This window comes from Colletotrichum spaethianum, assembly GCF_022836535.1.
Source record: "Colletotrichum spaethianum MAFF 239500 DNA, contig51, whole genome shotgun sequence".
NCBI lineage: Eukaryota > Fungi > Ascomycota > Sordariomycetes > Glomerellales > Glomerellaceae > Colletotrichum > Colletotrichum spaethianum.
The window spans coordinates 1-14,464 of record NW_026054821.1 but is presented as its reverse complement, the minus strand read 5'-3'; the positions used below and the strand labels follow the sequence as shown (position 1 = coordinate 14,464).

The 14,464-nt window shown below is 55.2% G+C and overlaps 2 protein-coding genes across 2 annotated transcripts; both read left to right on the top strand.

Annotated features, from left to right (window-relative positions):
• Positions 1-4,894: 4,894 nt before the first annotated feature.
• ColSpa_11786 (serine protease/ABC transporter B family protein tagB) lies at positions 4,895-6,862 on the top strand (the record flags this gene model as incomplete). Its single annotated transcript, XM_049277998.1, has 1 exon — positions 4,895-6,862. The coding sequence occupies one exon, from the start codon at positions 4,895-4,897 to the stop codon at positions 6,860-6,862; it is 1,968 nt and encodes a 655-aa protein (XP_049133955.1).
• Positions 6,863-8,057: 1,195 nt separating this feature from the next.
• Positions 8,058-9,170, top strand: ColSpa_11785 (uncharacterized protein; the record flags this gene model as incomplete). Its single annotated transcript, XM_049277997.1, has 1 exon — positions 8,058-9,170. The coding sequence occupies one exon, from the start codon at positions 8,058-8,060 to the stop codon at positions 9,168-9,170; it is 1,113 nt and encodes a 370-aa protein (XP_049133954.1).
• Positions 9,171-14,464: the final 5,294 nt, after the last annotated feature.

The following is a 14,464-nucleotide window of genomic DNA, read 5'->3' as shown; positions in this document are numbered from 1 at the left end:
GCTGCGAGGAGATGAGGGCGGAGACAATGTTGTTTTTCGAAATTGTTGAGTGCAATGCCAGAGTTGAGATTCCGGCCGGAGTGGAGGGGGTAGAAGTTGGGCCGTCGCAATCCGAGAGGTCGATTCCGATGGTAGATGCCGAAGAGGAAGAGAAAAAAAACAAGGGAAGAGCAAGCTGTAGGTACCTACCTACCTACCTACCTACCCAAAGAGCCGGAGTCCGGGGGTGGGGGAGGAATCGGTGAACTGCACTGTCGCGCTACCCTCAGTGCACTCAGTGTAAGCAAGCCCAGTCAGTGCCTCAGGGAGCTGGGAAGACGGCCGCGGCTCTCATCAGGGTGCACTTGACTATGGTTCCGTTTCGAACCGGAGCTCGGTCGTTTGCCCTAACCATCCCGGTGTTCTCCGTTCTGGCCAAACAGAGACTTTGACGAACCTCTCAGCAGTCTCAGACAACAGAGCTATGGACGCTCTGTTGTGGACGAGGACCGTGTTGAGCTGTGCTCTCGTCCTTAACACTGGGCGACGCTGGAAACCCGTACCTGCTTCCGGGCACGAGGACCTTCAGCAAAAGGCGCGCTTGTTCACCACCTACCTAGTGCACCTTGGCCCTGCGCACCGCAGCAGGTGCTCCCCACATTCCAGCTCGACAAGGCATGTGAGACCATGCAAGGCACACCTTACCTAAGACCTTCAAGCCTTGAGATGCTTGAGCGAGGCGTTCATGGCATTGGAAGCTGGAGACTCGCCCATTCCGCGCTGTGGCTGGTGCGCCAATGCGCCCTCCGATCCATCTCGCTGGACTCGATGGAGGTAGTGCCAGTGCAACCGTTCCCTATCGATAACGGCGTCCGAGCGACCTGGAAAACGTCTCAGAATGGGACGCTGTGCTGGGGAGACGCCTGCAACGCCGACGGGTCCTCATTCAACACGCTGTACTGACAGCTCACACTCACTCTCCCACAAACCCACCCCTTTTGTCATTGGCTGCGCCGAGGCTTCCAAGTAACATGATCTGGCGGGGCCGCAACACGCGATTCGGCCATCGGGGGGGGATCGAGATTGCCAACTAAACGGAGCCAAACAACGCCTCGGTCGAGTAGATGCCCCAACGAGATGAAAGAGTCCAAAGGAAGAAACACAGAACAAAGAAGCTGCGCCGACTTGTCGACTCGACCCCGTGTAGCCATGCCCGGTACAACATCCAACTGTCAAGATTCGACATCATGACATGCCAGTGTCGAGACAGTCTCTGCGTCCCGGTTCGTTCGACATTTCATCAGCTGATCATCCGAGCGTGTTATTGCTTTCTCGTCTTCGCAACGTCTTACCCCCAACGTCTTGCCCCCATCGTCAAAGTTGTGTGCGCGCCGTGCACGCAGCTTCGCGGTCGATGGGGCTCGCGCGTGGGAAACGCTCATTTGAGTGTGCCTTGACTTGCCGGGATCAACTCTGCTCCTGTATCGTCGGTGAGGCCGGCTAGCAGGGCAGTCGATGCTTCATTATGCTCCTGGCACTCGCCCCGGTGGCCATGGCCAACAGCATTGAGTTGGGCAGAGATGGGCCAACAAGCAGTTGACAAGCTGCATTGTGTTGGCCGCATTGCCGAAGAGACACATCGAACGTGGTTGTTTTGGCGATAACGTCATTTGCAGCCCTTCCACGCGGCCATCAGACGGCCTAGATATGAGGAGAGGGCTGTCGACGGGCAGGCGAGCAGGGAGGTTCCATGATCTTGTGCTTTGCTGGCCAAGCAAGGCTGGTTGGTTGGGCGGCCCAGCTGGGGGGAGGCCATGGACAAGGCTGCTGCCAGAGAACATCGTCAACTCGGACCAAGAGCGGGCCGTCGAACGACGAGGTGGTTCACGGGAGCGGTAACGACGGCACTTGCTGGAGGCTCCTTAGCTCAGCTCTTCCCGTCATGCACACCACATCTTGGACGAGGAGAGAGGCCCTGGGTGTCTGCAGAGCCTGCATTAGGGCAGGACGCCGAGGGTTGCATTCTCGCAGGCGTAGGTGCACCGCTGACAATGCCTGGAGCCAGTGCCATGGCCGTTGTGACATTGTCACTGCCATTGCATCCGAGTGCGAGTGGCCGATTGCGGCGGCCAACGGCAAGTGCAGCGACAGAAATGTCCGATTATCAGTCAGCCACAGGATCCGGTGTGTCCGTCTCGGCCGTGTCGTCCGGGCAGCCTGTTAAGCTTCGATTCGCCCCCCTCCCCCTTTTCCCACGCGTGACAATGGGCATGATGGAACTTGCTAACGGATGAATGGACGGGCACCGAGAGCAGTAAGGCGCCGGGGCCAGGCGGGATTTGCCCAACAGCCGAAATCACGTCTACTGGGTTAGAGTGGATCAAGGTGCAGCACGGTCTGGTCAGGACAAGGCAAAGTAAGGTAAGGTGATCGAATGGCGTTCGTTCGCTACGCTGTTTGATGGGCGCGAAGACAAGGGTTGATGTAGATGGAGTCGCTTGAAGAAGGCCCCACCGAGGGCCCTGAGCATCGGGCGAGAACCAAGTATTAGACTATTAGGGGTGAGTGCTTGTGCTCCGTCAAGTGAGGCTTGCAACTCTGCTATGAGGGTGCCTACTGACGGTTGGGCAAGGGGTCAACAAGTGCTATGTGTTGTCGTTGTATTGTGCGTGGAAGACCATTGTGAGTCTACCTAGGGGAGAAAAGAGAGGCAGACCAATGGAAGCTCGAGAGAGTAAGACATTGGCAAAAGAGAAAAGGGGAGGAGTGAACGAGTTACAGGGCCTGTCCGTGCAGCCGTGCAAAGACGAACAGCGTGCAACCCGGACCTTTCGGGAGGGCATGGGTTGCAGAGGAAGAGGTTGTGTCGAAGTCGATCCTCGAAATTGAATGATACGCGCTAACGGAGAGAGAGGAAAGTCACTTCCACTGCAGCCAGAGGCCCCATTAACCCACACGCAAGGAAAAAGGTACGACGCGGCATACCAGAATCGGGTGGGGCGACGTGTACCCAGACCATCGCGAGAGGATACCATAGTATGTAGAGAGAGGCCGTCAGCGCGGTAATTTTGCTCCTCATCGTGGATCGCCCAGCATTAATATGATGGGGGGGTTTTTTTTTTTCCTTTTTCCTGCTTGTTCGTCGGGGCCATCGTCTTAATTCCCGACTTGTCCCTCGCCCTTTATTATTATTGTGCTCAACGGCTCCCCCTCCTCGTTCTCTCCTCTCTTTCCCGCCATCAGCCCTTCCTCCTCCTACGGAATCGACAGTCTTGCCCAAAACCAAAGATTGAGATACGCAGAGGCAAAGGCCATCCCCCCTCTCAGCCTATCTCTCCCTCTCCCTCCCTCGGCCGACTTACACGGACACATACTTTCGGGTGCGTGTGCGCGTGTATCTCGATCTCTCTCCTCTCACTTGGGGTCCTTCCTTGTTGGCTTGTTTCCCCTCCGCGCTGAAGCAGACAAAGAACCAACGACAACCACCCGAGTGACGTAGGACCAAGTCGCAGATACAGCTGCTTCAATCTTAGCTTGTCGCTACGGTTCTTCGCCTGCTCGCTCGCTTGTCCTCCTCCCGTCCTGGCATTGCTCCTGTCGCCTCGCCACGCGACCTTCCGAACTGCGAGACGGCGGACCAATCACAGACCCTGCATCTGTCGAAAAAGCTCAGGCACCACAGAAACAAGACTCTCCTGAGCTCTACACTTGCGGTACCTTGTCACCCACTTTCGCTGCAAGGGTACTTTCAGCTTCCAAGGCTCCCGAGGGAAGAAAAAAAGTCACCTCACCACGCCCACCCGCATCCAATTTACCTAAAATCACGGTCCAATCCCATCCATCGCACAACGACCGGGCATCGACAATCTACCTTTTCTTCCTTCCGTCCTTCCTCCCTCCCTCCCTCACTCTCGCGGCTATCTCTTTGCGCCCCTTGCAGCTGTTACAAGTTTTGTGCGAGCTGTCCTCCTCCTCGTCTCTCACTGTCTCGTTTTCTCTCTCTTTCTCGGGTCCCTCTGCATCGCTGTTTCCCATCCCGACCTTAGATCTGCTGCAGCCCTAGGCAATAAACACTCAGCAACACAACTCATAACACGCTCCACGCTCATCGCGCTGAGCCACGCCCAAGCCGCCATCTCTGAGTCGACATCCTCGCCCATTCTTTCTACCATTTCGCAACGAAGCCAATTGCGAAGCAACAAAGTCGCCAGAGACAAAACACGTGCTGGCTTTCTCTCCAAAACAATCCGACCGTTCTGTTCTTACGCCTGCTGGAATCTCTCCAACCTCCGACTTTCAGCCATCCTCTGAGCAGCTGATTACCGCTCTTCCCGGTAAGTCTTGACCGTTATTCATCATCGTTACCCATCGCCGAACCAGCCCAATTCGTGGCTCCGGCACTTCGATAGCCTCGGTCGCTTCTTCAAGCGTGCTTTTAGCGCTTCCTCTCTTGTCTCGCTTGTCCTTCCATCAAACCTCTCAAAGAGGTCGGATGAGAGCCTTGGCTATCGGTAGTCCTGGCGGGTCGTTTTTTTTTAGTGGCCGCCTGCTCTGGCTCGGCGCCCGCGCATGCGCCACTGACACTCTGACCGACAATTTCCCTATTTCTCAAACCTCCAACCCTTCTCTACTTCTTCCATCACATCCGGGCGACCCGTCAGACGTGCATTGTTTGCTGACCCGACCGTTTTATCTTTCTCTACAGCGCGCACCCTCCACCCCCGGCTTCGTCTCACAAAGAATTGCATCGTCTCCGTTAAATCCCTCGATTTGACGCTCGCCTGGTCTCCCTTCAGACCTCGACACCCCTTTTCCCATCCAGTTCAATCGCCGAGTCGCCCGCAGTCTGCCGCAGCGCATCTCAGCAATGCCCCGTAGAATTGCGAATCCTTTCTCGACCTCTCACCCTTCCGCCATGCCGCTCAACGAGAAAGAAAGAAGACCTTCTCGTTCCGGCAATCGCCTCGCCAACTTCTTCACCTCCCCCAAGGGTGCCAAAGACAAGGACCACCAGACTGCCCAGCAAGCCCTATTGGCCATGCAGCAGCAAAACATTTCTTCGACCCAAATCACTCCCTCGACCATCTCGCTTCCTACAATCTCCCTCTCGACCGCCACCGCTGGCGAGCCGGACACCAACGAACCTCCCACGACTCTCTTTTCGCCCCCCTCTGTGGTGGAGACGGAGAAGAAGAGACGCTTCGATGCTCAGTTTGGCCCCCTCCTCCACCCAAGCCACCGATACGTGAGCAAGTCCAACGATGGCATGCCGCTCGACCCGCCCATCATCGATGAGCCGCCCTACTACTACGTCCTCACTACCTACATCAGCTACCTGATCCTCATTCTCTTCGGCCATGCTCGCGACTTCTTTGGCAAGCGCTTCGGCGACAAGAAGCACTACCAGGCCCTCAAGCCCCAGAATGGATACGCTCCTCTGAACGAGGACTTTGACAACTTTTACGTCCGCCGTCTGAAAATGCGCATTGACGACTGCTTCGCGCGTCCCATCACCGGCGTTCCCGGCCGCTACATTACCCTCATGGATCGCGAGTCTAGAGACTACAATCGCACCTACAACTACACTGGCACCCACACCGAGACCTTGAACATGAGCTCCTACAACTACCTTGGTTTTGCCCAATCCGAAGGCCCTTGCGCCGATGCTGTGGAGGAATGCGTCAAGAGATACTCCCTCAGCACCTGCAGTCCCCGTGCTGATGTCGGCACCTCGGACTTGGCCCTCGAGGTTGAGAAGGAAATCGCCGCCTTCGTTGGAAAGCCTGCATCCATGGTCTTCTCTATGGGTTTCGTCACGAACGCCAGCTCCTTCCCCGCTCTTGTGTCCAAGGGCTGCCTCATTCTCTCCGACGAATTGAACCACGCTTCCATCAGAGTCGGTGCTCGTCTTTCTGGTGCCGTCATTTCTTCCTTCAAGCACAACGACGTTGTCGACCTCGAGCGCAAGCTTCGTGAGGCCATCTCCCAGGGTCAGCCTCGCACTCACCGCCCGTGGAAGAAGATCCTGGTCGCTGTTGAGGGCTTGTACTCTATGGAGGGAACCATGTGCGATCTGCCTGGTATCATGGCTCTCAAGGACAAGTACAAGTTCTACCTCTTCATCGATGAGGCCCACAGCATCGGCGCCGTGGGTCCCCGTGGTCGTGGAGTCTGTGACTACTTCGGCATCGACCCCAGCCGTGTTGATATCCTCATGGGCACCCTTACCAAGTCTTTTGGCGCCAACGGTGGATACGTCGCTGCCGACAAGAGCATCATCGACAAGTTGCGTAGCTCCAACGCCGCGACCATTTTGGGCGAGTCGCCTGCGCCTTCCGTCCTCATGCAGATTCTGGCCTCCCTCCGTCTGATCACGGGCGAGCTCTGCCCCGGCCAGGGTGCGGAGCGCCTGGAGCGTATTGCCTTCAACTCCCGCTACCTTCGTCTCGGTCTCAAGCGCCTGGGCCTCATCGTCTACGGCCACGATGACTCTCCCATCATTCCCGTCATGCTCTACAACCCTGGCAAGATGCCCGCCTTCAGCCACGAAATGCTCAAGCGCAAGATCTCTGTCGTCATTGTCGGCTACCCCGCAACGCCTCTCATCAGCTCGCGTGTCCGATTCTGCGTCTCCTCCGCCCACAACAAGGATGATCTCGACAGGCTTCTCACGGCCGTTCACGAAGTCGCCGACAAGCTCCAGATTAGATTCTCCACTGGTATTGCTGGCGGCCAAGAGCCTCTTCCTGAAGGTGTCACTCCTGAAACCGAGAAGGAGTGGCGCAAGGCTAACGGCTTGGAGGGTGTCTACAAGCCCCCCCGTTGGAAGCTCGAGGATGTCATGGCTCGCGGTGTCCAAGATGCCAAGATGCGCCTGCGGTAAAAGACCAGCCCTTGAATTGGAGGCTGCAACGCGGAAACATTTCACGACTGGTCAGACCTTTGTGTCAGACAAACGACGAGGCGCAGGCTAAACGATAAAGCAATGTCTCCCGTGGGAAGAGGGAGTTTGGTGCCCTGTATTCAATTCCGCCGGCATTGACCTATTTGCATGATACCTGTGATATCAATGTCGAGTGTCTATTATCCTTGTTTGGGGAGAGCCTGCATGGCCTTGGCGTTTTTGGGAGTAATGATCGGAATAGCGAACGAATTCATGTGCCACGGCACCCTACCAACATAACTAGTAGTATTAGGCTCTGCAGAGCTGAGAAATATAGACGACAACTAAGGCAGCTTAGAGTAATGGACATACCCTTTATTGGATCTCATGCATCACACCGGCCTGCGTTGTTGTGATACCTACTTGAGGACCTAGGCAGATGAAAGCCGGCACAGATCTGCAAGAATTGAGGCCAGTACAGTGCTGTATCGTGACCTAGATGAAAAGCAACGGCCTTGAGCTGCTCCTCCGCGGCTCTCTCCCACCGTAAAGGATGATTTCGTTATCTTTTCAGCTAGAAGTGCATCGTATCTACTTCTCTCTCCTTCGGCTTCCGGTCTTCTCCGCGTTTTGGCTGCCGCTCTTCTCCTTCGTCCTTGAACGAGGTGAGTCTCTCCTTCCTAGCCCATTGTTCCTTCTGTCTTTGAGTAAATCGCTCCTTCCCTATGGACTTTGGCGTGACCAATAGGTACTAGAATCGACCTGGGCCACAACGGTTTGATCCAAATTTCTCGCCTCGTCGGACCTCCTGCGCCTTTTGCTTTGGCTTTGGCTGTCGCTTTCTCAATCCTTTGGCTTACCTTCCTTGCCCGTTCACTCTCACGGTAAACCTCCCTTCGGAGCACCACCACCCTCTTTCATTCTCCTCCACACAACACATTGATTGCTCTATCCATTCTTACTTGCTCAGGCTTTGGGGAGTTATTCTTCAAGGCCTGTCTCGTATTTATTTTCTGGAGTGTTGTCTTTTTGGTCATTCTGGTCCTACTTTCCGGCCTCAAGTTTGGCTGCTGCTTTGTGTGACGTCGCGACCTTTGGTATACTCGATCATCGACTCCTGGTTCGCAAGCACTTCAAAACTTCGCGAGTCAGGCGACGAACACGCAGCATTCGGTTCGCTTGGCGGCTGCTCACCATGACAGACAACCATTTCTGCTACGGCTCTGTGCCGTCTCGTCTGTCTTCGGATCAGTATCAGCCATCTCAAGAGGCTTCCCGGCGCAGCCAGGAGCCAGTCATCACATCGCTGCCACCCCTTCGTCCTTCCAAGCTGACCCCTCGACAAATTTCTCCTCGCCAGAGCCTAAGTATCGACGTGTACGGCGCCGACAACAAGTCCCTGTATAGTACTTTCGACAACTCGCAACCGACGGCTTCTTGGGCAGCCGCCGAAGGACCCCCTCTTGCTTCCGCAACTTATCAGCAAATGTCCAATTTCACTTCAGCCAGAGACTCAGACATGGCTTCTTACAGTCCGGCACGGTCCCCTTCGCTATTCCCCTCGCCGATCGACCACAATCGGCGCAGAATCCCCATTCCGAAGTCTTATGTGACTGCTCCTTGGAAATCTCTTGGAGGCGCAGGATCTTCTGTGTCGACCGAGTATATGCCAGGGCCCCAGCCCATGACTTCGAGTCCTCGGCTCAGAGGCGCCCGTGGCATGCCTGACTTGAAAGCTAGAGCCAGCAGCAACACCAACTCTCAGTCTCAAGGCAACTACGGGGGTCTGTTCGTCGAGCAAGGCGACCCTGTCCGTGGCAACTCTCTTCTGAACCACCCAGCTGCGCCCTTCCCAGCTCCCTCATCGCCTTTAAGGATCCCGTCATCGCCAGGCGACAACCATATCGGGAACCTCAGAGTCGCAGCCAAGTTGGAGAGTCGCACCTACAAAACTGGTTTCTTTCCTGAGACAGAGCTATCTAACGAGGGCGACTCTATCTTTCGCGAAGATAAAGTCATTGAAAAGGCTTTGACAAGAACCCAGGTTTCAGGTTTCATTCTCGAAGATGATGACTTTGACGGTTCTCCCCAGGGGAACAAGATGGTACTAGAGGCAAGAGCCGGTGGCAAACATCTGAAGAAGTCAAAATCGAAGCAAGCAGATAACGTGAGGCTGGCGGCAAGTAGGGATAACGCGGGCGTTTTGAACAGTCGGCCATCGCAAACCTCTCCAATCCTGGTTGAACGTGAACACGTTGCAACGTCTCAAGGTATACTCTCACAATATCGCCGCTCGATGAAGCGTTAGTTAATCAAGTCCCAAGCAGAAGAAACTCCCAAGGCACACGGTGGCAAACCGCGCCAGACGTCAGGCGCTGCCCGGGGTAGTGCACAGGATAAGGCGTTGGCAACTACGAATATATCTGGTGATGCCAAAAGCTTCAACTTGATCTCAAACATGGCGATCAGAGCATCCAAGCCTTCAATTCGCGTTGTAGCGGTTTCGAAGGAAGCCTCCTTGCCAGGTTCTCAAAATTCCCGTCAGGATGCCCACGCTTCCAAAGCCTAGAACGCTTTGAAAAAGGACATCCCTTTGACGACAACACCCAAGCTGGAGCCAGCCCAAAGACTTGTGTCAGATGAGTCTTTGCGCCCTCCGACTTCCGAGAACCATAGTACGGTGGGAAATTTGGGCATCAGCAAGGAGAATGGCGTACGCAAAACCCCGCCAAACGCAACATCACGGATGAGAGCCAACGTCGTGGTTCCGGTCACACCGCCATCAAATGCGTCCTTTCAGACCACCGCGGGTTCGCGTGTAACGCCTGGACAGAAGCCAAAGGTGCTGAATCAACGTAGGGTGGACCCCAGCACCTTGGGACTGATACCCATCAAGACTTTGCCTGGCCCTCTGTACGAGCCGGAATACCCTGTCGCACAATTTGCAAACGCAAAATATGCGGCTGCGGCAGAGACAACCTCTTCGTCTCCCACTGGGAAGAGTGCTGGGACTGGATTGAGGATGGGCAGGCGCCGGAGTCGCACACTCCCGGACCCCCAGACAGTGGATGGTTCCAGTCATGACGTCGCAGCAGCATCTGCTGCACATCATTCTTGTGGTAAGTCTCTTCGATGAGCTTTTCGATCCGCCGCACACATCTCTCTAAGTCATTCGGCCTTGATGGTTCTCTCTGGAAACCATACTCATGGAGTGGACTGACACATGTTTAGGTGCCAACATTGACCACGGTGATCCTATTCAAGTCTGGCCTTCGGATGACCCCCAAAGAATGAACAAAGCTCCGATTGACCATTACTGGCCGCTGTCTGAAGACGAGGTGTCTTCTCGCCGTCAGGCTGGAGATTCACGAAGCCCTGATCAGCAGCCCGGCGGCTCCCGAGCACCTGTTCGCAAAGGCAGAGTACAGGTTCGGCCGGGAAGCAACCCGCTGCTGTCTGAGAGACAGCTCATCGAGGATTTCCGATCTCCCGATGATTGGCGTGACCGTAACCACAAAAGAAGAGTCTCTTCCTTCCTCAGCCCAAAGTCAATCCAGGGAGAAGAGCCAGAGAAGAAACGCGTACGGGACGAACGGTCTGAGCCCAAGACAGGAATAGGCAAGCGCCACAATCAAATGGTTTTCTCTCAACCAAGCGATATCGCATCACGGTCAGTCATGCTCAAGCATATCATTGATCTCGCCGGCGGATCTGATGACACAAGCACGGCTAACACATTTGTCATAGGCCATCGGCTCGTTGAACGACAGCACAACCCTGATGAATCCACCGAAAGCGTTGAGAATCATGTTAAAACTCTCAGTAGAAGCATCGTTGGACCAATTAACATGAGACTGGGCAAATCGGCCCAACTGAAGTTACAATGAGGCTCGAATAAAGAGCGACACGATGTGGGTTCTCCCACCCTGTCGGACACGGCGGCCACTGCGAACGAGCAGACAACAAAAGGTAATGCGCCGCTTAGCCTACGCTGCTGTTGAACCGATCAAATTGCATAATACAACCTCGATTATGCCATTATGCCAGCTACCGTCTAGGCGGAAAGTCTTTGTTGGATGCTACTGGCCAATAAGAGCTCCTGGTCAAGGACGTTGTGTTGAGTATGAGTTGTTGGATAAGGGGAGGTAACTGATGTGGCCTTGGTTCTGGAAATGAACAGCCCTGCTGTCCTACTGTGTGCGGTTTGCATTTTTGGACCAAGGATACAGGACAGGAAAGGATGGAGAGTGAGGTTATTGGCTTTGAGAGCATGCCGTCTGTGGCTAGGGGCGGATATAAGTGTACACTACTGTATTGTAATCAAGGATTCAGAAACAGCATCTCCATGTTTCTGTGGCGCCGCGGCTGGCTGCAAGCGCTCGCTCGCCTGCCTTGGTGCTTTCTAGGACCCCCGTCATCTCTCGATGGCATCGCCCCAAAGCATCGTTGGACCGTGGGTAAACCCTTACTAGGGGCGAGAGAACGAAACGTGCAAGGCAAGTGGCTCGACGTCGACCACATGGTTTGCAGCGAGCTCTTCCCGACCTTTCCAGTCACACGTTCATCGACCCGGTGGAAATAGCAGACGGCGGTCCTAGGATCGCCGAGGTTTGCTGCTACACAATCACCCCGAAGAGGCTCTTGCCGTTGGCCCCTCTCCCGCTTCCTCGTACCCGTGTTCCCCCTCGCCCCGGTCAGCACAACAGGTTCACTGGGGACTCACGCACGTGTCGGGAGTTCTCGGCGGGCGAATAGATGCCCATTGACATGTAGCGAGCGTTCGCTCGCACTCGCATCCCGGCTCCGTGGAACCGCCGAGGCGGCAGAGGGCGGCAGCGAGGTTCAAACGGCAGGGCCGGGGGTGCGACGGAGATGGGCATCATGGGAAACTGGACGCGAAGTGAAGTCAGTCTTGGGAAGTTCCGGAAGCTCGGACGAAGGGCGCGTAGCTCCAGAGAGCAATGCGGAAATGGCCTTGACAGTCCACTTTTGCGCAAGGCCCTTCCTCCCCCCCTTCTCCGATTCCTTTGCAGGATCCTGCCAAGGTTTCCTGAATAAGAGTACAGACGATCCCGAACAAGACGCTGCCGATCTGCACCTCGAGAAGGAGAGCAAGAAAGCAAACCATGGTGCCCAAGGTTTACTCAAACGAGGAAAACTCGGGATGGCAAGTGCCGGTAAGCAGGACAGGGCTTTGCGGAGATGCAGAGGTGTTTGATATCGAGTCCCCTCCCCCACTTGGAATGGATGTCGTACACCACCGGCCACGGACACCCTGGTGTCGGGAAGTTATTGGGCTCCGCGACGGGAGGGCCATTCGGGAGAAGTGCTCATGTGCGGCAGTTGGGTGGGCTTAAAGTCAAGGGAAAAGGGGGCAAAGTGAAGAGGGGAACCAGAGACTCGGCCGAGCGAACCACAGTTCGGATCTTGGGGTCTAGTGTAAGTATGACGCGAAGGGGCGGGCGTCAGATCGGAGAGGCACTAGCGTCGAAGTCTATCTGCCCGGGGATGGGAATCTGTGAGAGAGGATGGGCGGTGATGGGCAATTGGGATACGAAAGATGCGTGATGTTCTATGCTTGTTCCGGAAGATGCGGCGAGCCAGTTCTACTGCGTTTGGTTTCGACGCGCGTGCGTTGCGGTGCTGTGGATGTTTGTCCACGGGGGTCTCGAGCCTTTTTTTTTTTGGGGGGGGGGGGGGGGGGGGGGGGATGTGATTCTCTTTCTTTCCTGTAGGGGAAGAGCTGCGACTGGGGGTTTGACGAGCGGCTCGGGTGGTTCATGTGATGAGCTTCTTAGTATCAAGGCATCGTAGGGAACTTGGGAAAGCGAGCGAGCACGGTGTGGGCGGTTTGAGATGAACAACACCTGGCGGCTTGGGCTTCCTCTCATCGTCCGTAGGTAAACATGAGACAGATAAGGTTGCGTCTTGCACTCAACGCACAGGTGGGGGCATACGTTGAAGAGGTCGTGCATTGAGCTTTGGGGACGAAGCAAGCGCCAGGTAGATGGTGAAATATACGCGGGGGTGGAGGGTTAACGATTCAGAATAGCGTTCACAATACAAGACGGCCCGAGGTAGGTAATCGATGGAGGGCGCTCGTCGGAATCATATGATAGTGACCTTTCTTGGTGTCGCTTTTAAAATGTTATCAAATGTCACAACCGGTAGACTGGACTCTGGATCCATCTTCCATGTCCTTGGTGGTTGCCTTCTCTCGGTAGCGCGGCTGCTGAGGCGGAAGTATGTTTGCAACGGGTCGACTGGGCCAAACATCAAGGAAAGGGCCGGCCTTGGCGAGGATGAGGTTGGTTCGCGAAGCACATACTTAGAAGTTTCCTAAGCGTCCCATCCGGATGGGTCGGCACAAAGCAGAAACCCAGCCCACGGGCGGGGGGGACGTTTGGTAGCCGTTTAATCATCACTTTCTTCCCTTCTTCCAATCTTGGTCTCGGATCAACTTGATACTCTCGAGGACGAGATGTGCCGAGATACGTACGATTGCTGTATGTTTCCCACTTATTGGTTTCTGTTTCAACCGAAGGTAGGGGCCAAATCAGCGCGGGATCCGGACGAGACTGAGCCAACAGTAGGGTGGCTGTGCCATAGTAGAAGAGTTGCGATGAACAACGGTGGTCGAGTAGAGACGACGAGGGAGACGGGGGGACGGGCAGAGACGGTGATGAAGCGGGAGGGCTGAGGGATGGCCGAGGATGATCGACGCAGGGCTCGCTCAGCTGGACGCGTCTCTGTGACTGCCAGGAATCATCGATGTGCCCCAGGCAACACCTTCTTTGGTGCGAGTGATACGCATAGCCCTGTAAGGGTTTTCTTCTTCTTTTCTTTTAGGTTGAGGGTCCAATGGCTTTGCAGGTGGCAGCTTAGACGTGGTAGTTGAGAGTTTACCATATAGTGCCAAGACGGCGGCATTGCTCACGCTTTAACAAGCTTGGAAGCTGCGACAGCCACGGGTGGGTGCCGATCCATAATGTTAAATGATGGACGGCCCCCAGCTACTATGTAATAAGTCGCGCAGGCCGTTGGCTGGGCCTTTCGACATGACGACAGCTCCTTGATATGTTAAAATGCCTCATTGTGTTTTGCTGGCCTTTGGCAGCGTGATGTATTCAATGGGCCAACTGGGGAAAGTGGGAACGGACTGGAAGTCGTGGGACGCGTCGGGTGTGGGCTATTCGAGGCCTAGACTGATGGAAGCCCATACTGATGGTCGAGGGAAACGCAAGGTAAGGTGGGACTGGTTCCGTTTGGTTCACTGAGGAGCCAGTACCCGAAAGCAGGCGATGTATCGGGTCCATTGAACCCGAGCCTCTCATCAATAACACAATGGGCGATATAGGACGGATAGGCGCGATGGTTGGCACGTTCGGGTGCTGGGTTCAAGGTCCAGTCGGAATTTTTTTTCTCTCACACACACACGCACTCTCTCTCTCTCTCTCTCTTTCTCTGCGACTGCGACTGGGGCAGGTGGCCGAAGGGAGAGCCATGAATGGAGGAGTCGGTGGTACTCTGGGTCCGATTAAGCAACATAAAAGTTGCAAGGAGAGGTCGTGTAAATGAGGTGCGTGGGTGGCGTGTTTCTGT